The following is a 21,017-nucleotide window of genomic DNA, read 5'->3' as shown; positions in this document are numbered from 1 at the left end:
GAGTACAGAGGCCATGTGTAAAAACACAGCTGTTTTTTTTTCCCCCTCTTGAGAATTAAAGACATAACTAGTCCTCTGACATTTTACTCCAGTGCTCTCTAGAATCAACTTCACAAGCAGAAGCATATAGCTACTGTATTCTGCAGCAGGAGACACTGCTGGAGATAGATATCATTCCACATTATACACAGCTGTTAATGCACTCGCACTTAAAAGTCCAATGTCATTTTTACAAGAACTGTCCTGGAAATACACAATGCAGCTTCTATAGTTACAAGTCCATTTTAGGGCATCACCTGTTGCTATCAAATCGAAGTCTGTCCATGTGTCACTATGTGTGTGTGTGTGTGTGTGTGTGTGTGTGTGTGTGTGTGTGTGTGTGTGTGTGTGTGTGTGAGTGACTGTGAGTTTCTGAGAGCATGTGTTTTATCAGTTGCTGGCACTTGTTTGAACGGAGCCCTGATGAAAGCCAAGACAAGCACAAGGGAATGTCAACCAAGGCCTAAAGTCAACAGACCGAGCCTCAACTCTTCCAGGGACCCCTGTGAGAGAGGCGCGCCCTCCGACACCGCACTGGACTGTCTCTTCACAGCGCTCCTCTCCACCAGACTCCACCGGCAAGACCGAAATACACTCAACACAAGTACAACCAAGTTCGCTGGTACAGTATAAAGACATGTGAGAAGGATGTGAATAATGAGAGCGAGAGAAGGAGGAAGACAGAGAGGAGACAAAAAACAAGCTTGTAAAGAAAACACTGCCAGGCTGGGTTTTTTCTTCAAGCAGTGGCGAGTCAATTTAGCATACAAGATTAAAGTGCCCATATTATGCTCATTTCAAGTTCATAAGTGTATGTTGAGGTTGTACCAGAATAGGTTTACATGATTTAATTTTCAAAAAAACACCATATTTTTGTTGTACTGCACATTGCTGCAGATCTTCTTTTCACCCTGTGTGTTCAGGTCTCTGTTTTAGCTACAAATTGAGGCATCGCACTTCTATCCCATCTTTGTTGTAGTAGCTAGGTAAGGATCACATCATCTAGCCGTTTGTTTCTACGCACTTCCAACTTTGCGTGAAATACCTGCAGAACAGGGACATGCAAGTATTTCTTTTGTAGATTATGGTGAACTAGTGTGTGTTGTAGCAGTGTTTTGGCATTGAGAACGAGCTAGCATGCTAGCGTTAGCATGCTACGGTTAGCCACCTCGTCTCGGCTACTGACGTAGAAAGCCCTGCAGATTTTGACCAGCTCACCCGGAGACTGAAGGCAGGACACATTCAGAAACCCCCCAAATCCCAGAAAAAGTTTCATATTTTTCATCATATGGGCACTTTAAAGATAGCTGGGGGTAAACACTGTTCAAACACACCACTGAAGTGCAACTACAATATGTCCATTTCCATACTCTGCTGGTATGAAAAAGAACAAAAAAAAAAAAAATCTTCCTTCTGTTTTAAAAAGGACAACTGATGCAGACAAAATATTCAAGGGAAGCTCAAGGTACTCGCTTTGAATACATTGTTGAAATTACAGCCTCGTGTTTTTTTGGTCTGGTAATGTACTGTGAAGGCAGCGGAAAGGCAAATGGTAAAGTAGGTTGTGCATACATCTAGCCCTATTCAAGTCAGAGCAGAAGCTTCCCTTTTATTTTTTCTTTGTCCGTTTCTGTGTGGGAAGCCAGTAGAGTGGGCCTGAGTCCCTACTGACTCAATGTGCTGAGACGTTTTCCCTTTTACTAATGCTAAAGTAGGCATGAGCACTAATCCTTAGGGGTTAAATGGAGCCTCCTCTGGGGTTTCCCTATCCTGAGAGAGCTGGGGGCGGTTGCTGCAGAAGCGCACACAGAACTTTAATGAATATGGCAGAATTGTAGCTCAACTTTTAAAAACTACGCTGAGTAATGCAGCAGTGAGACAGTGTTAAAGCAATCCATGTGGGGTACGTATCTGACAAATTCCAGACTTCCCATGGCAGATACTCAGGTGAAAGGCATGATTAAGAAAAATGCTGCTACTGATGATAATGATATTGACATTTGAATCATCACAGTGGGAATTCGGGTCACTGGAGCAGCAGAGAGAAAGTTATAGATAAAAAAAAAAATAAAAAAATAGTACAGAGAATTAAATGCAAAAAAAATTCACAAGTAAAATAAAAGAACATAGTCGGAGCACTGCAGTAGATAAATAAAATTCAGCATCTGTGTTGCAGGTTAGAAGCAGTGTGTTTGCAGTTGCTCATCCTATTAGTCACAGTATATGAAATAATATAATAGATTGTGTGCAGAACCCTAGCTCATGCAAAAATGCATTATAAGCTGTACTGTGATCATAAAAGTGAATATATGGATTGTAAACTGCTTAAATGGGTATAGAAAGAATAGCTTTTGTAAATGATACAGTCACAGTGATGAATGTTTCCAAATGGGGAATGCTGACATTTTACACAGTGACCTTTACAAAAGAGAAGAATGCTTTTTGAGAGCCTATTGCAATGTGATGCAGAAACTTGATGCAAGCGTCTACAGTTCAATCAACAGTAGGGCTGTTCACCAATACCAACCCACCACAGAAAGGGACCATTTCCATTTCAAATTGCAGCCATTTTCACACCAACACTGAGACAGCATCAGCAGCTGCCAAAGTCTGGCAGCTCCTGCCCCCAGTGTTTCTCCCTATCGCGGCCTATAAATTCACATCTGTGTTATTGCCTGTGTGATTGATGTCGGTTATAATGGCACTACTTCTATTTACCCAACACATCTGACCATCTCCTCTATCAGCGATTTGCTGGTTGACTTCCTCTACCTTTTACTGGTTGTCTTTGATGGGTCAACTTAAAGTAGTTCTTACTGGCCTGTGAAATGTCACAGCTTTGTCTTTAATGATCGTTTGTGAAATTGGAGCACGGAAAGGTATATTTTAAGGCAATGATCAGTAAGAAGAAAAGCATTGCTCCTGGGCCTAGAGCCTTTAAATTCAAATACACCAAAAATATTTGTTCTACTTCTACTTCAAGTACTTTAAATACTGAAGAATTTCAACATGATCCTGTACTCACAAGCAATACAAATTCTTAATTATGATTATCGCCAATTGATCACTGTTGACTGTTTTGGTGTGGAGTTAGAGGGGAGCGGGCAAAGAGAGCAGGATTTACATGTAATCTGGAGAGAACGTCAAGTTTTGGAGCCTGCTGCTCTGAAACCTGGCATCACCACACAGATCACCTGGAAATCCCAAACAGCAAGTTAAGTCCGTTTCTCTCTGCCATTGTTTTTCAACCAAGCAATGTTGATATTGTGGCGGGCCACCACAAATAAATCAATGCATGGCATACCGTTTTTCATGTTTAATTATTGTCATGCTGTGCAACAGGCAACTATCAGGTCTGAAGGGAGGTTAAGCCCGTGTGTGAACCTTTCCCAAGGTTTCCCCCATTGCCTGTGTAAGGGGTTTCGGGGGAACTTTTGTCTGTCCATTTTAGAACAGACTGCTGAGGTGTTTTTGTCACATTTGCCTTTAGGGTGTTTATGCAAACTGTTGCATCTATGCAAACTACATAATTTAATCAGTAGATTAATTATACTTTGAATTAACTCATTTGCATGGCAGGAATTGGTAGAAAACATGCGAGGATCTTGAGTTGTATTAATGACATTGACAAAAAATAAGTATGTCCACTATTTCACTGATTTTATGCACGTAGATGAAGAGCATGTCAATGTCCAATATAAACGTAACACAACCTGGTCCACAACACTTCAAATCTCCCACCCCTTTTCCCCATCACTGCCAATGTAATACAAACCAACACACACACACACACACACACCTCTTCCTGCAGAAGGTTAACCTCAGAAACACTCCAGCAACAGCGTGGGATAAAGAGGGTCTACTCCAGTTACTCCCAGTTTTACCTAAAACATGTGATTCACAACTCCACCAGAAGCACCTTACACTCTTGCGCTAATAGGTGGGCGGGCAGTCTGTCTGCGAACGCTTCTTTCAGTAAAGTCATAAACGTCCCCTCAACTCAACCGCTGCTTTTATTCCCCCCATCATCACTTTCTATAGGCTTCCTTTGAATGTTGAATGGCTGCAGAGGCATAAGACATCTGATATCCAAGTCACTTGGGATAAGTGCTGGAGAACTAGTGTCAGACGCTGAGGCACAGACACCTCCTTGTTGTTGAGATGACTGGAGGTGTTACCTGAAAACACCTTCTGGTGGAGTTTAATGCCAATTAAGTGACTCCGGTTCCCCGAATACGATTCTCACCACCACAATGACTAAATGTCAACATAACTCAACCTGGCTTCGACAGATAATATAACGATGCAAACTGAATTATATCACTCTAGACAACCGTATGCAAGTGTGGAGCTGGATAATGAGAATGTAATTTGAGCAGGTGATTGAAGCATCAGCTCAGAGCTGAGAGCACTGATAGTTACCAAGTTGGCTCTAAAGCACATGAACATATAAAAATCTCCTATTGCTTTTGTATTTTTCTGAGCAGTTATTCATTGTGTTCAAGAGTAGTGGGTGGGGGGACAAAGTCGAGAAATTTAAAAAAAAAAAAAAAAAGAGTAATTTTAGAGTAAATAAAGTCATCCAGATCATAGAGAAAAGAAAGCCAGAGTTAGTGCTTTGCACAGACAAGTGAACACTTTGATCATGATGATGGCAGCTCTGTGTCACATGCCTTCTTTAACAATCTCCCCCCCCCTCTTCCCACAAAATGCTGTTGCCGACAAAACACACTTCCTGTATGTGTTCCAATCAACAGGGCCATAACAGTCCTTGAGGTCTTGTACAATCTATCTTATCTAGAGCAGCAAAAACGTGGTTTGTTTTACTAGATAACATTAGTCCCCATTTCCTTTCCTTACAGCCTTAAACCCTGACCGACCCTTTCATAAGACACTCAAACTCCTAATCTCAAAGGACCAAAGCATATATACAGAAGAAATGTGTTGCTGAGGTTAGGAATCAGAAGGCTGTATGTTTGTCTTTAAGGCTTTGTTGGTGCTTACACAAGCACATAGTCCATTGTAAAGATAAATGCTACCATTTACTGTAACTAAGGCTGGAGAAAAGATGCTAAGTTGGCTAATTACAGATTTAGTGCAGGAATAGTAAACCAGTTACAAAGCAAAGGAGAAAGGCTTCAATTAGCTACATTAGAGATGTATGCTGGACTGTGAAAACACTGTATGGTAATTTGATCTTTTATCTCCTTTATTGTGCTAAATAGTGCAGTGGGGAGGAGGGGGTGCTCTATCTAATCTGATCACAGAGCATTGTGTTTGGGGTCATTAACCTTTGGGATGTTCTAAGGTTGACAAGTCAGCTCCTACCCCCCTCTACCTTTTTTTTTTTATGGAACTCGCTCATCCCCCAGTTCCTCCGTCTCTACAGACAACACAACAGCAACCGCAAAAACAACCAAAGAAAACAAAAGACGAGGGGAAAAACAGCCGACGGGGCTATTTGCATGGCTTGTCATTTTCCCACAAACACAAGGCCCGAATGACTGCCGTGGCCCCTGGACTTTCCTAAGCAGCAGGATGTCGGCCCCTTCAGTCTCAGTTGTTGTTGGCTCTTGTCTTTCTCTGGGCTGCATCCTAGTCCCAAGAGATGAAGGGGGTGAACCTATCCCTCAACATCTGGGATCTGCATCAGAAAAGACCGGAGCCTTACTGCATGGCCTAAGCAATCATGCCCGTCTGCTTTACAAAACTGACATTTGCTACATATGCATAAAGATCCAACAAGCTCCATCAGTCAGAGCTTTAAAAGCAATAGCATGATGGCTACATTTACATCTCTACAAACCCACACCAATAAAATCCAACATCAGTCTACATATTTACCCGTTCACTGATTTATATATTTTTTTCTTCCATGAACCCTTTTCTATCCCTGTCACACACATTACACCCTCTGCAAATCAAAAATGTGAATTTTCTAGCATAAACTAACGGAACCTCTCATCCACAAATCCTAGTTAAACTGTTGTGATACTGAAAAGCTGCCAGTCAGGATGGCAGAGCGGAGATGAAAAGCCCACAGCAAAGATCTCTGCTGATTGCCTGTACAGGATGAATATGCAAATAAAGCAGAAGGTAAGTGAAAAACAAAGCGGGGGTTTTGGCAGCCGGCTTTTACATGTTCCCCTTTATTTGGCATTGGTTAAGAACACGGAAAGTCTATCAATAATGAATTCCAGTCAGAGCAAAGAAGGAGACATAAGGGGAAACAAGTCTCCATTTTTCCCCTGTGAGCCCCTGAGCAGTTTTGGGGCCTATTGTATTTCATGCAAGCTTTTCAGTGAACTACGCACTAAGCTTAAGTGACAGATAAACGGAAAATTGAGGGAGATAAAATGATATCCAGAACACCTAGCTTACATAGCAACAATCAGAATGGCTCTGTGTCTTTTGTTAGGCAGTCCAGAAAGTAGGGCACCACAGCCTGCCAACTGCAGGCCACTCTATTGACCACAGCAAGAGCAAAAAAAGTAAATCAATTATCTGGTCGAATGGTCTGCCATGAGAGACAAAAACTGGGATCAGGACGGTCGGATATAGAACAAGACCAAGTGCAAACTCAACAGTTGTTTCGTTGCCACCAGAGCCAAATAGCACTTTAGCAAGCACTTAGCAAAATCAAGTGGATAATATATTTAGCCATCTTTGCAAACAAACACAACAGAGTAGGAAACAACCTGTCTGTTGTCTAAACACAGTGAAACTGGCCAGACAGACTAGAGTGTATCCTTTGGAAAAGGAGAGCATCCATCCCCTCGAACAAAAGATGAACAGGGCAACAGATTCCCCCTGGTCTTGAGATAACAGAAACCCAACACCCTGGTCCTCCAGTGGGGCTCTTTGTGCGTCTGAGAGAGGGTCAATCAGCAGCCGCTGACAGATGCGTCTGCAGTCGATTTAAGAGAGGAAGGCATGGTGAGGTCAGGCATAGGTTTCTCTGCCCCGTCTCCCTGGAGGGAACACCAGGATCAAGTCAGGATGTCCGAGACCGACCTTTTCTCACCTCACAGCCTTTGGCATACAACACCTGCACTAACATGATCAAATAGTTAAGCTCATTAATGAACTAGCGAAACATTAAGTCACAGTGCAAAATCGTGACACAATAGACATTTTATATCATACAGATTTGCCTCCAAATGAACAGCTTACAACAATTTATATTTGTCTAGAAATCCCATTGTGTTTTGAGCAAAAGTGAGAGTCACTCCAGCTGGAAAGCAAACAAATCTGAAAAACTCCAGTGGAGGTCTAAGTAGTTCTGGCAGATGCTCCAAGCTTAAGTGTCTGCGCAATTAGGCACTCTAGTTAAGATGGCAATCATGGTTTAACCGTGTGCCGATGCGTTGAGGCTGGAGTTGGAACACGCTCTGTCCTGGCAAATAACTGGGCATGAGATGTCAGCGGTGGTCAGACACTCTTGTGTAGTACACACCGTCCTAATGAGGCAATAACAATTGCTAGGACTGGAGATCCACATCAGCTTGTGAGCGACAATGCGAGAACAGAGTACTAAAAAACTAAAAGTACTTAAACAGTCTAAATGGGGACATTAAAGAAGTTGTGCTGTTGTCTGTATGTCAGAAAGCTACATCCATGAACAGCATTTTTAAATTATTACTTTGTGTGAGCTGGGGTTATCTGCAGAATATTGCAAAGTCTGGCTTTTCCATTGTCTTGTTGTCAGAAAAATATTATTGTTAATGTCAGTTCACTGACAAAAATGTGCTCTTTAGCTTTGCTGTCATTAATTATTACAGGACAGCTGCTTTCTCTTGACAAACAGAAAGCATGATACATTTCAGCTGGAAATTTAAGTATCCCCAGAACGAGTGACTAACACTTCTTGTTTGTTTACAGAAAATGAATGTAGACCCTTCACGCATACTTAACTGAATAACAGGTTAGAGATAATTAACAAAAAGTAGTTTTTATTGAATGACATGTAATAGAGTCTCTCCACAGTTCTTGCTGTGTTTCCACTGTATGGTACAGCTCTGCTCGACTTGACTTGTGTAGGCGGGAATCTTAGCTGATTGCCATAGTGCCGCCGCGTGAAATTGCCGTGCCATTATTTTCAAGGCGACACTGACTGAATCCTTCAATCAGGAACCAAACCGAGGAACGTCTGCACTTGGTCAATTGTACGGCATAGCTGTGTGGGCTGCCATTCTTAAAAAACTGAGTAGAGTTTAAAAAAAATAAATAATAATATTTTTTTCTGACCAATCAGTGGTCTGCAGTGTTTTAACTCCACCTTCTACTATCGCCTCAGCTCGCTAGGAACCTTGGCCGAGATGGTACCAAAAAAACGTACCCGTTACTATCCAAGTCGAGTTGAGCCGTACCATGCAGTGGAAAAAAGGGGCATTAGACACAGATCTGATCATCTACCCACTGGCATCAACAGGGAGTTGATATTCTACAACAGAAACAGAGCTGCTCCATTGCAGCTCAATGCACCAGGTCGTGGTGTCTGCCTTGTCAGATCGCCGAAGGGGGAGACACTGGAGATGACGCAGGGCAGGGGAGAGTGTTGGCTGGGTCAGCTCTGCTGTACAACCCTTTTGACTAACAGGGTGACTCACTGCTGCTTTGGGCTTAGAAGGACGCAAACCCACTGTTTGACTTTATTTAAACATGAAACCATAGAGGGTCAAACAGAAGTTTGAAGACAAAATGTCAGAATGGTTCAGGTATGTCAGAGCAATTCATATGTTCATCCTGTATCAACGCATGCACACCGTGTGTACACATTTGCAGATGCAGCCACAAACACACACACACACGCGCACACACGCACATGCATGCACATGCATGCACACACACACACACACACACACACACACACACACACACACAAACATATATTAGGAATTAGCACAATTCTAAATGCTTGCTATAAATTATTCTGGTTCACTGTGACAACATCATCAAATATTCATTACAAGTCAAAGTTTGTAAACAGCCAGTCCGGTATGTGCTTCACCTATAGAAAAAAGGCAAAGTTTTTATTAGCATTTTAGATCCGAAATCTTTACACTTGCTTGGACAAAATTATTAAGGTTTACAATTGTGAAACATTTCTTTTTCTCTTTTAGAAAAGACATTTCCGTCGTTTAGATTAAAAAAAGAACACCTGCAACAGAGATAATTGACTAATCATAACACCGGCAATCAAGCCCCTGATGCCAAAAAAAAAAACATAATCATGCATTATCCTGACACATCCTCAAACAAATGTGCAAGTGATAATTTAACTCGAGCGAACAAAACCACATGAGGCCTAAAACAAACCATAACAAGTTGAAAACTCTGTGTATCTCTCATTCTCGCCAACGTGAACACACATACTGTACATTACCTCTTCCTCTGACAGTGAGCATTGCTTTCTAACCAGTGACTATTCACTCTTAAGTGCACACATCTGACAAGGATGTGAGTGCCTTTCCCCTTTCTTCCACTCCCCCTAGTGTATCCATCCAACACTGCATTTTTCCTATGCATCTCCCAAACAGAGAGGGAGAGAGAGAGGGATAGAGGGAGAGAGAGAGGGAGGGAGAGAGAGGGAGGCCCCTCCTCCATATGACATCAGTGCTCTATTGAAGCTAGAGGCAAACACAACTCCACATTTGTGTTGAGATCTACCCGCGCACCTACGTCCTTGCACAGCCTACAGATTGTGTGCTTCTGTGTGTGTGTGTGTGTGTGTGTGTGAGGGGCACCAGTAAACATAGCAGTGCTACTAAAGATAAACTCCAAATAGCTCTAGCCTTGTGAGGGAGAGGAGCTTTTTTGGATCTGAATTGAAATCCTTATAGCCTGGATTGGATTAATATTTTTTCCCCCGTTGTGAACCAATTTAAGAGGATACCTGTTACTTTCCCTTTTTTTTTTTTTTTTTTTTTTTTTGGGGTTGATTATAGAGGTAAGTGCGTTTTTTGCTGGTGCAGTCCTGTTTGGAATGCATCCTTTTCATCTTTTTGGATCTTCTTCCTGGCAGGAGGAATTTAAAGTCATGCGGGATCCTCAGGAGTTGCTTGTATCTTAATTAGTCGCCCTCTTTTTTTCTTTCTCTCTCTTTAGTTTTTAACACTCGGCGCAGGCGAACAATATTTGGTTTCTCTGATGTGGTTATGTCACCGGCGTAAAGCTTTAAAGCGGTAGTAAGAAGAAAACTAAATCGTTAGTGCACGTTTCTTCCAAATAACCAAATTGTGCTCGGTTAGACTGCAAGTCATTCTGCTCAGCTTGGCAGATCCAAAAAAATATAAATCTGATTGAAACTGATTCTTGATCTATCTCGTCATCTCAAGTCCCTCTCATGCCTGCAACTTCTGCTTCGATCCTGTATACTGATCTGTATATTACCAGAGACCACCTCTCGCTGGGGGGGGGGGGGTTCTCTCTGTCCGTAGAGATGAATTTCTTGTTGCGACACGCTGAATTTGCTTCTCGATCACATTCACACGGCGCCTCGGTACATTGGACACAACATGTAAAAAGCACTTAAGAAGGCAGCAGGGGCGTCTAAAATCTTTTCGTTCCATATTTCAGCTTTTCATTTTCCTAAACCAGTGGGGAAATAAACAGGGGTGATTACGCAAACTTGATGAGATTAAGGGGACTGTGTGATTTATAGTCTCGGCTTCGCAGCCCGAGAAGACACCCCGGTGTGCAGCTGAAATTGCACTGCAGACCCCGCGGAGTTAAACATGAAGGGGCAGCTGGAGCGTCTCCAGCGTCACTGTCCGGACCACTCGGACCAGATCTAGTCATGCCCTATTCTATTGAAATGTAGCCTACTGTGTGTAACTGCAAGCTTGTCTGCAGATAAGTACGCCCCCCCCCCCTAAAAAACACCAAATGTGTGAAAGCGTTATGCTGTAGGAGCGCAGTCATGAAGGTCCCCTGAAAATGCACAAAATAAAATCCATTGAAGTTCCATACGCACCAGTTCGCTCATAAGCAGCGACTCATTTATCGCACATATACTGCAACGTTACATTAAGCCTCAAAACAACGCAATAAATAAACGCGTTTTACACTAAGAGAATATCTCCTGCTCACATGACCGACTGACACTTTGATGTCAATCTAGGGTGCTAATCAATCAAATACCCTGCTCGTTTTTCTCTCTCCAAACAAACCTGACATTTATCCCATTAGATCAATGCAATAAAGTGGGCACCTTTAGCTCTCATGCACTGCATTTAACCTGGATGTATTATTGGCAACACCAGGGACAGTTGTTAATCCAATTTAACATAGCCTTTTATTTGTATGAGACTAATTAATATATATATATATATATATATATATATATATATATATATATATATATATATATATATATATATATATATATATATATACACACACACACACACACACACACACACACACACACACACACACACACACACACAAACATGCTACAGCCTGAATTCAGTAAATCACAAAATAGTACATGCAAACTTGACTACTTCAATTGACTACTGTCAATGGTCAAGCTCCTTGTTGTCCAGAGTGTTTGAGAGAAAAAGAAAATGAATTGCATGTTAAACATAGCAGACATGAGGACAGACCCAATTGTCTTCACTTATGACTGCCAGAGGCATAAGTCCCCAGTCAATTGCTTTCAGAGGGAATTCACATAGCAGATTAACAACTAACCAGGTCACTACAGACAGAATCTTATATTACCAGAAACGTTAAAGGATAAAATATGAACAATTGTGTTAGGGGAAAAAGTAATAAGACTTTTATAACTACCATGATACGTTACAGATTCAACACTGTATTCTGAGGAGGCCTTACTCAGTTATTTTCATAATTTATTTAGTCACTAAGCAGACTTTTTTTACCTTCTATATTGGTTACTAAAAGTAAAGGTGTAAACATGGCTGCAAAACAAAAATACTGCAGGAAAATCATTTGCGAGCGCTATGACTCAGGAAAAACTGATGGGCCAGTAGGGAGGTTAACAAATCTCTGCATTGTAGGTAGGTGTCTGGCCTGTGCTCAAATGGGCTCCTGTGAGCAGCTTAACATGAGTATTCAGTGTTTTGGTGTTTGCTTGTCACATGCAGACACACACACACATACATTTCATCTTGCAGTGCCTACCACCCCCATGTGGGGAAAAACCACTGCAGCTGCTACAGATCTCTCCTTTCAGGCTTTTACAAAAGAGAGACCCCCGTCTGTCCCAGGCCTCTCTGTGCTTTTAATGGGCGAGCAAAAGTATCATCTGGTCAGCCAATCTAAAGACGGCACCAGGAGGCCACACACTAAATCTGTGAAACTATCAGAGATTTTTGCCCATTTTCTCTTTGCCTAAAATGTGTTCTGTGTCCCTGTGAATTCAGATGTGACCAGGAATGTTCCATTGTGTCTCAGCACCACAGCAGGCCGCTGCCCTGTGTCTTGACATACAACTTACTAATATGTAAATCAATGGCAGACAAAAAGGCCTCACATGGCACACAAAATATTACAAAAACTCACCTTGGTTAGCAGCAGAAAATCATGAAACAAAAAATGTAAATGCAACAAAGTACAAATGGACACTACCTCAGGTTAGCTTTAACGGTCCTTAACCAAACTAAGTACATTTACTTGCATGATCATATGACTTTAAGCAATTGTTTTCCCAGTTTTATTTGTTATCAAGTTGATCAACTTGACCCAAGTCTGGAGAAAGAAAGAAAAAAAAAAAACAATTACGACATTGTTCTCAATCAATCACCATTCAAAACTATATTATGAATTAGAATAAATAATCAACAGCAGATACAAACAACATTGATTTCCCAATGGAGAGCTCTACTGTGGTTCAAAATTAATTTCAGGGCTTATGAATAATTTAACAGTAAAGCCATTACTACTTCTACATCTCTTTCTTCTCCCTAAATGCAGCCTATGTAATATTATTCTGTATTTTACAGAACTGAAAGTCATTATAATCTGCAATATTTTTGACAGGCATGAAATTGTTTCTATTTGAGATTTTCCAAAGCCTTTCTTGTGCAGTGTATGACTAGAGGGCACAAAGTCTTGGGCTCTGTTATTGCAGACTAATGTGCATTTATGCGTGTTGAGCTCACAATAGCTATCGGTGTCCAGCTTTGTGTGAGCCTCCCACGCTCGCCACTGAAAGGTAACTAGCTGTACACACACACAATTTTGCCAGGATGCTTAATTTAACTTGGCCAGTTCAGATTAAATGAAGCAGAAGCCACTCTGACTGCTAGAGAAATCTCCTGTCGGCCAGCGGAGCTTATTACGACGATGGAGAAAGACATCCATCACTAAAAATGTTAAACTCATCCTCCATTGCCCTCAAAATGATTGTGTGCACAATACATAGCACATTTGCGGGTGCGTACATTTGTGTGGGTATACATTATTATTAGTAGCTCGTACAATGGACTGTGTAAAGTGTAGGCATTTTTAAATTGCCTGAATAAAATGTTTAATACCTAAACCCCTCTGCTGAGGCTACAAGGTCCACATGCTTGCCTTGTAGCGAATAATGGAGGGGGGCCACTCTCTGAAATCCGATGAGCCTGGAAAAAGAAAAAAGGAGGAAAAAACAGCCAAGCATCTAGGCCTGACTATGCTCCTTGTAAAGATGTGTTTGGTTCAAAATAGATTTCTGATAAATTCCCCATAATATGACATCACACTAAGGCCCATGATAAATTATGCTAGTGTGATTTGCTCTTTCTGACTATATTCATACCACTGTTCATAAATGAATAACCATGCCCCTTGCCCCGTGTACTGGACGCTGAGCCAGATTCTGTTATCTCAGCAGGTAACAGAGTTCTAGTGGCCAAAGAGAGGCAAACATCAAATATCATATATTTCCCTATGCAGAGAATCATCCCGTCTCACAACCCTAAAAGCCTATTATTCCAAATGCAGATAGGTCTTGCAGGGTTCCCTTGATAAGACAGAAATGCAATGACTATTACTTTCTTTTATGTAATGCTAAGAATTCAAGGATTCAAATCAAGACTACGTACTTAATATCCAGAGGATGGAGAACTTTACAAAATGAGGTGAAAAGGGCTATTTAAAATTGAAATAGCTTGACTAAGTGCTGCATTAAAAGTTCATTCCAACAGACAGACAGCTCATATGCCTCTATCATACCACCATTTTCTAAAACTCCATTACTGAATTTCATCTTTTTTTTCCCCCTTGTCAGACTCCTTCATTCCAGAAGTTAGTAGAGGTCACATCTGGTGCTTTTTCCCCAGACTCTAATCTACAACTAATGTAATACTGGACTAAGGGACCGTGTTTAGATGGAACAGAAGGAGGGGGGGGGCGTTATTATTAGACAGAATCTCAGGAGTTGTAATCGAGTTTCAAGCCTCTCAATTCCCTAATCTTCTCCTTGTCATGGGCTACAACGGTTAAATGTCTGGGCCCCTTGTTCCTAATTTACCTTTACATGTTTTACAGCAAACGGTGGCTGCCAGTAGGTCAGATGAATGGTTACATATCAGGACACAAAGCTATTGTGTTGTAAGAGGAAACATAACATTTTCTTTGGCAAAGGAAATTCTATTTTTACAAAACAGAAACCGCATTCATAGAGGGTGGGCTTAAGGGGTCACAGAGGAGCTGGGAGTGACAGAGATGGATGCAACAGCCATCCTCTTCTCCATACAAAATTCAAATCGTTTGTAATGGGTGCTTTTTAACAATGCGAGTAATTCAGTAAGCACTAACTGGATCCGTTTTTCCTCTCGTGTGGGGAATCTGGACTAGCCTCGTTTTTAAACTAGCACAGACTACATTTTTATTTATTTTTTTAAATTGCAGGACTAATTCTCTTACGAAATACCAAAAGTGAACTAGGCTGAGAAGGGCACAGGGACTCCACCCTTAGCCATTGTGTTTGGGTCTGGATCACGGTTGTCTTTCGTATGCATAGCTGTTGTAACACCATTGAAAAGAAACGTGGTTCTGTTAGAGTAACGGGCTGTAAAAGGTCAACCAGCTAAATCATAGGCTAGAAGAAAAGGTATTTCTAAATAAGAATTCACAATGTAAGCAAGGTCAGAGTTCAATATCAAACACATTCCTAAACTTAATTAGATTTCCTCAGCATCAACATCTAGTTAACTTAAGGTTTCATACTAAAATCAATGACTAAAATCAGTACCTGAAATGTACAGGGATGTAGAGAATGATAGATTTAAAAAAAAAAAAAAAAAAAATACCAGATTAAAAGAAAGAAATATGAGAAAAATAAGTTACAATTAACACAAACACGCAAAGAAAATGTCTTTTATCAATCTTTAAAGATTACTCTCTTGTTGCCTTATCAAAACATTGTTTTGTACTGACTGAATGTGGGCATTAAACGTGTTTGTCTCTGGTTATTTTTCAGAGCACCATCCCAGGTGTGAGGAGGGCACAGTATGAGTCAAGCTGCAGATGCATGAGGGAGGCTGAGCCCAGAAGGATAAGCACCTTGCCCTGTTTCGCTCCTTAGAGGAAAGGAGAACATTGGTTATCTGCTCCAGGAAAAGGGACCAGAGCCCCGGATTAATGTGTATAAAGGCTCGACAAGGAAGCAGAGGATTCTGGGTTACCTGAAGACCTGGAGTACACAAGTGAACAGGCCTGTGTTGAGCCTGTGGCACAGGGGATTGACATGGCTCAGACCAGCTTTGTGTCAACTCATCATGCCTGTCGGGCTTGATTGCAGAAAGGAGCCTTTGCTGAAGCTCACCCAGTCTTACACGCGGAACACTTTACAACACCCAAAAATCTAAATTGCCGTTATGGCTGTTGAGCTCAACACCCATTAGGATTTTTAATATTACCTGAGAGCGCACGTTTTGACAGTGAGAGGGGATGCTTTTTCTACAGGCTTATCTGCCATGGTAAAGGCATTGAAAAGCATGAGCCTCTGACTACACAGACGAGGTCATCGTCCAAACAAGGATCAGCTCAGCAAACACTGACCAGGTCAGGATATCACCAGAAAACCCTTGGGCAAACTTTTCCTTTCAGAAGGGATAAGAGCAAATTCAAGAGGAAATCTTGATTGGATTTTTGGTGACTGGAAAGGATTTACCACTTCGTATAAATCAGGTATGACAAATACGGATGGCTTTGCTTCTTTCCACTTCACTGACCAGACCACAATTTCTAATGAGACATGCAGGAAGAGAGGCCATGGCAGGAATGCATAATTAAAGCAATAAATCAGTATTAGCCTAATTAAAAGGGAACTACACATCAATAGTGAAAAAAAGAGACAACCAGTTGGCACCTTCTGCTTTGCACCATGGTTTGTTAATTTCAAGGCAACCAGTAGTAAGTTTATCAATTGTGGCACTGAATATCTTAATTTATTTAATTAGATACATTTTAAACCTACCACAATTACAGTAAAGAGCATCAGCATAGTGCTGTGGAAGGACAAATGAAGCTAACCTCATCAAAATACCTGTCCCTTTGGATCTTAACGTACTAAAGACTTTTATCAAACCTATTTTCAGTGAGGAGAGATATTTCTTCCCTACCCTGTAAGAAGGCAGTTAAACCACAGAATTTGAATGGCGAAAGGCATGGGTAAAAGTCTAACAGGACTTAAGAGTATGTCGGTTCCACAACAGTGCATGAACAAAGCCCGACTTTGTTCACTCTCGTGGTTCGTAGCGATGAAAGGCAGCCTTGAGATACAGAAATGTGTAAAACAACTAGGGGATGCAATTACATTTCACAAGTCAGGGCCAAAAAGCAGAGAGACAGAGATGCAATTCACAAAGCTCAGAAGTTGGAACATTTCTTAAAATGCAGTTCTGTTTCTAATGCAGGTTACAAACTTCCTAGAAATCTATTGATGATGTAAGAAGCCAGCTCTGAAGAAAACAGCTAATTGTAGAAAGAAAAAGAACTGTTGAACTTTATTTTTAATTTTTTTTTGGCAATCCCAATGATCAATTCATATAAATGTAATAGGAGGATTTTAAACTGATTCTTTCAGCAGTTATTTAATCTAAAAAGTGCTGCACGCAGCATTTCAAACACCCAGCAATTACAAGAACAGGAATTTGGCTCTCCTTTAAAAGGCCTTGTGCATTTAATGTACCCTTGTGTCTTCTCCCCAGGGGATCTTGAGTGATTAGACTGCCAGCCAACACAGCTTCAAGATGGTGCGTCAATGCAAGGCCTTTATCCTTTCCCTCATCAGGGTCGGGCTGCTGCTGGGTCTTGCTAACCCCCTGGTGACCTCTGCCTCATGTCCCTCAGCCTGCCGCTGTGATGGGACCTTCATCTACTGTAATGACCGTGGCCTGACTTCCATCCCTACTGGTATGCCCCAGGATGCTACAGTGCTCTTTCTGCAAAACAATCGCATCAAGAGTTCGGGCATTCCTGCAGAGCTCCGGAGACTGTCAAATGTGGAGAAGATCTACCTTTACTGCAACAATCTGGATGAGTTCCCTACTAACCTTCCTCTTGGGCTGAAAGAGCTTCACCTTCAGGAGAACAATGTTCGGATGATTACCCATGCCTCTTTAGCTCAAATTCCCTACATTGAGGAACTACACCTGGATGATAACTCGGTCTCTGCAGTCAGCATAGAGGAGGGGGCCTTCAGGGACAGTACCCACCTCAGACTGCTTTTTCTCTCCAGAAACCACCTAAGTACCATCCCTTCAGGCCTACCCATGAGCATTGAGGAGCTGCGCTTTGATGACAACCGCATCTCCTCCATCTCCGAGCAGTCGCTGCAAGATCTCATCAACCTGAAGCGACTAATCCTGGATGGTAACCTGCTCAACAACCGGGGGATTGGGGAGATGGCTCTCATCAATCTGATCAATCTGACTGAGCTCTCGCTAGTGAGGAACTCCTTGACATCGCCGCCAGCCAACTTGCCAGGCAACAGTTTGGAGAAGCTGCAGCTACAAGATAATCACATTAATCGGGTCCCGCCTGGGGCTTTTGCCTTCCTTAGGCAGCTGTATCGCTTGGACCTGTCTGGCAACAACCTGAGCAGCCTCCCACAGGGTGTATTTGAAGATCTGGACAATCTCACACAGCTCCTGCTACGCAACAACCCCTGGCAATGCACTTGCAGGATGATGTGGGTGCGTGACTGGCTGCGGTCGTTGCCGTCGAAAGTGAATGTACGTGGCTTCATGTGCCAGGGTCCTGATAAGGTCAAAGGTATGGCAATTAAAGACCTAACTACAGACATGTTTGAGTGCACAGGTTCGGAACTCCCCACGTATGAGACAAGCACAGTCTCCAACATTTTACGCCCCACACAGCCCCAGTGGCCCTCGTTTGTGACTAAAAGGCCTGTAGTAAAAGGGCCAGACATTGGTAAGAATTACCACAGCACTACCACCTCTTCGGGCAGAAAGATCATCACCATCAGTGTAAAGTCAACTAGTGCAGATGCTATACACATATCATGGAGAGTGTCGCAGCCCATGACTGCCCTACGGCTCAGCTGGCTAAAGCTGGGACACAGCCCTGCCTTTGGCTCCATCACTGAGACAATTGTGCAGGGGGAGAGGAAGGAGTACCTGCTCACGGCACTGGAGCCAGAGTCTTCCTATAGGATATGCATGGTTCCCATGGAGACCAGCAACATTTACCTGTCAGATGAGACCCCTGTTTGCATCGAGACACAGACTGGTTCTCACAAATCCTACAACCCGACTACAACTTTAAACAGAGAGCAGGAGAAAGAGCCTTACAAAAATTCCAGTCTGCCTTTGGCTGCTATCATTGGAGGGGCTGTGGCTCTTTTGGCAATAATCATGTTGGCACTGGTGTGTTGGTATGTCCACAGGAACGGTTCACTTTTTTCCAGGAACTGCACCTACAACAAAGGCCGTCGGAGAAAGGATGACTATGCTGAGGCTGGCACTAAGAAGGACAACTCCATCCTAGAAATACGAGAGACATCTTTTCAAATGATACCTATAAATAACCTGCCTGTGTCCAAGGAGGAGTTTGTGATACACACGATTTTCCCGCCTAATGGCCTGACTTTATACAAAAGCCCACATAACGAGAACAGTATTAACAACAGGAGCTACAGAGACAGTGGAATACCAGATTCAGACCATTCCCATTCATGATATTGCGCATGGCCATTCATGATGAGTGTGTGACATAAAGAGTGGCAAGACTTTTACAAAACACTGGATCTATAAGACTAAGGAAGCAATGTTCTGTACATTTGCCATATAATTTATATTTAAGGACATTTTATGAGGACGAAGAACGTTCCAGTTGCAGGCCAACACTGAACCATCAGTGGGTATTGTAACTAACTGCAATTCTATATTTTAGGAATTTGTAGTAATTTGTACTGTATTTCCTTTGCTTAAGGTTATCGACCAACTAAAAGAAACTTTGTGTTCTACTGAGATATGATGACTTGTCAACTGTGAAAGTGGGTTTTCATTGCTGTGTTAAACAATCAGACCTTAGAAAACCTTGTAGTATAAGCACAGGTCATTCTTTTAACTTTGTGGCTGTCTGAAAAACAAAAAGACAAAAAAAAATAACATGAAGTAAACTAAGGCACAGCTGATCAACTAATTTGCAAAGCAGGCATGTTGCCCTCGAAAAGAATGAGCAGTCAGTAGCTGTCTCCACAGAATATGGACCAAGGGTCTTGCTCTAGTATTCACCTGGTATGAAGTAGAAATAACTAAAGATGAGGTGCCATGCTGTATTTCTTTGCTTTGTTCAGTGTGTGATTTTTTTCCTTTCTGTTTTGCAAGAAGAGGAAACAGCAAAGCAACCCAAGCAGGGTTTCAGTGTTTCTTATAGGATTGTAGACCACAGCACAGGGCAGATAAAGCACACCGACCTTAAGGAGCTCTCTGCTCCTCAAAACAAGTAGACTGGACAGGCTGACACAGAGGACCCCCCCCCACTATCTCTATTTGTAAAAGCCAACAATGGCCAAACAACAATGGCGCCATTCTTTAGTACCATGTACCACGTACGTCATTCTAGTCACCAGGGCCAAAAAGACAAAACATGTTGGCTTTCATTAGAATTATCACAGTGTCAGCAACTCCTTGTTATGAGTATTATTTTGTATTATTTTCCAAATGAACACACTATTATGTTTCCACAATTTGAAGTTAACTGTTCTTAACAATTGAAAACCAAAGTGCATTGTATGCCCTTTGGCGAGTCTTGTATGTGCCTTGATCCAATGCTTATTGTATTTAGCTTTTTAAGAAACCAGTGACTTTTTTTCATACACACTTGAATATGAAAAATATTGGTCATATTACAGAATAAAAAGTGGCAAAAATAACTTTGCTCTTCCTTACCTTGAGTACAACAAACCCCACTCAAAATAATACTTTTTTTTTTTATTGTTCAATCACTGTTATCCCATCATGCTTTGCTGCGATTGCTCAATTTATTGATTTTTCTACTCAAGAGAATTATATCTTTGTACAAATGTGAACTTCCCTGGAGTAAAAAAGAAGGCTACAAGGGACCCATTTTATTCATTCATATCTCAAATTACTGTCTAGGCGTATATGAAAATGCTTGGAGATTTAAAAAAAAAAAAAGAAACGTACTGCATTTTTATCCTTCACAATGATTTGAACTCTGAGGTCTTAGCTCATAGCCTTAAAATCACCTCTCCCCTTCCAAGACATAGTGAACTCTTTAACACTAACTGAGATACTGTTCTTGAAACCTAGTTTCCCACTCCATGGGCAGTCTGCAGAGCAACATCTGCTTGAGGCTGCTGTTGTTCTTTCGTGCGGTGAAGCCATGTGTGACTTATCAGATTGGCCAGAGAGAGAAATGTCACAGTAGAGTAGAAATAGGCTGTGGAGAGATTGGACTCTGGGGTTTGATGAACCTCCCAGGCACCAGGGCAACAGAAAACTAATGACGAGGCACCATATGGAGGGTGGTAA

The 21,017-nt window shown here is 41.8% G+C and overlaps 2 protein-coding genes across 6 annotated transcripts in view; one reads left to right on the top strand and one right to left on the bottom strand.

Moving 5' to 3' along the window:
* The window catches only part of macrod2 (mono-ADP ribosylhydrolase 2), a 442,811-nt gene that overhangs the window by 342,604 nt on the left and 79,190 nt on the right, over window positions 1-21,017 (bottom strand). The gene's annotated exons all lie outside the window — the stretch shown is intronic.
* Window positions 9,963-20,328, top strand: flrt3 (fibronectin leucine rich transmembrane 3). The gene is made up of 3 exons (XM_028603084.1): window positions 9,963-9,988; window positions 15,473-16,182; window positions 17,205-20,328. The coding sequence occupies exon 3, from the start codon at window positions 17,247-17,249 to the stop codon at window positions 19,194-19,196; it is 1,950 nt and encodes a 649-aa protein (XP_028458885.1). The 5' UTR covers window positions 9,963-9,988; window positions 15,473-16,182; window positions 17,205-17,246; the 3' UTR covers window positions 19,197-20,328.

This window comes from Perca flavescens, chromosome 17, assembly GCF_004354835.1.
Source record: "Perca flavescens isolate YP-PL-M2 chromosome 17, PFLA_1.0, whole genome shotgun sequence".
NCBI classification, from domain to species: Eukaryota; Metazoa; Chordata; class Actinopteri; order Perciformes; family Percidae; genus Perca; species Perca flavescens.
The sequence above is the reverse complement of the archived record's forward strand: the minus strand, read 5'-3'. Positions and strand labels throughout refer to the sequence as shown.

Bases quoted from the DNA above. Each gene is read 5' to 3' on its own strand.
- flrt3 (XM_028603084.1), top strand. From the start codon at position 17,247: ATGGTGCGTCAATGCAAGGCCTTTATCCTTTCCCTCATCAGGGTCGGG.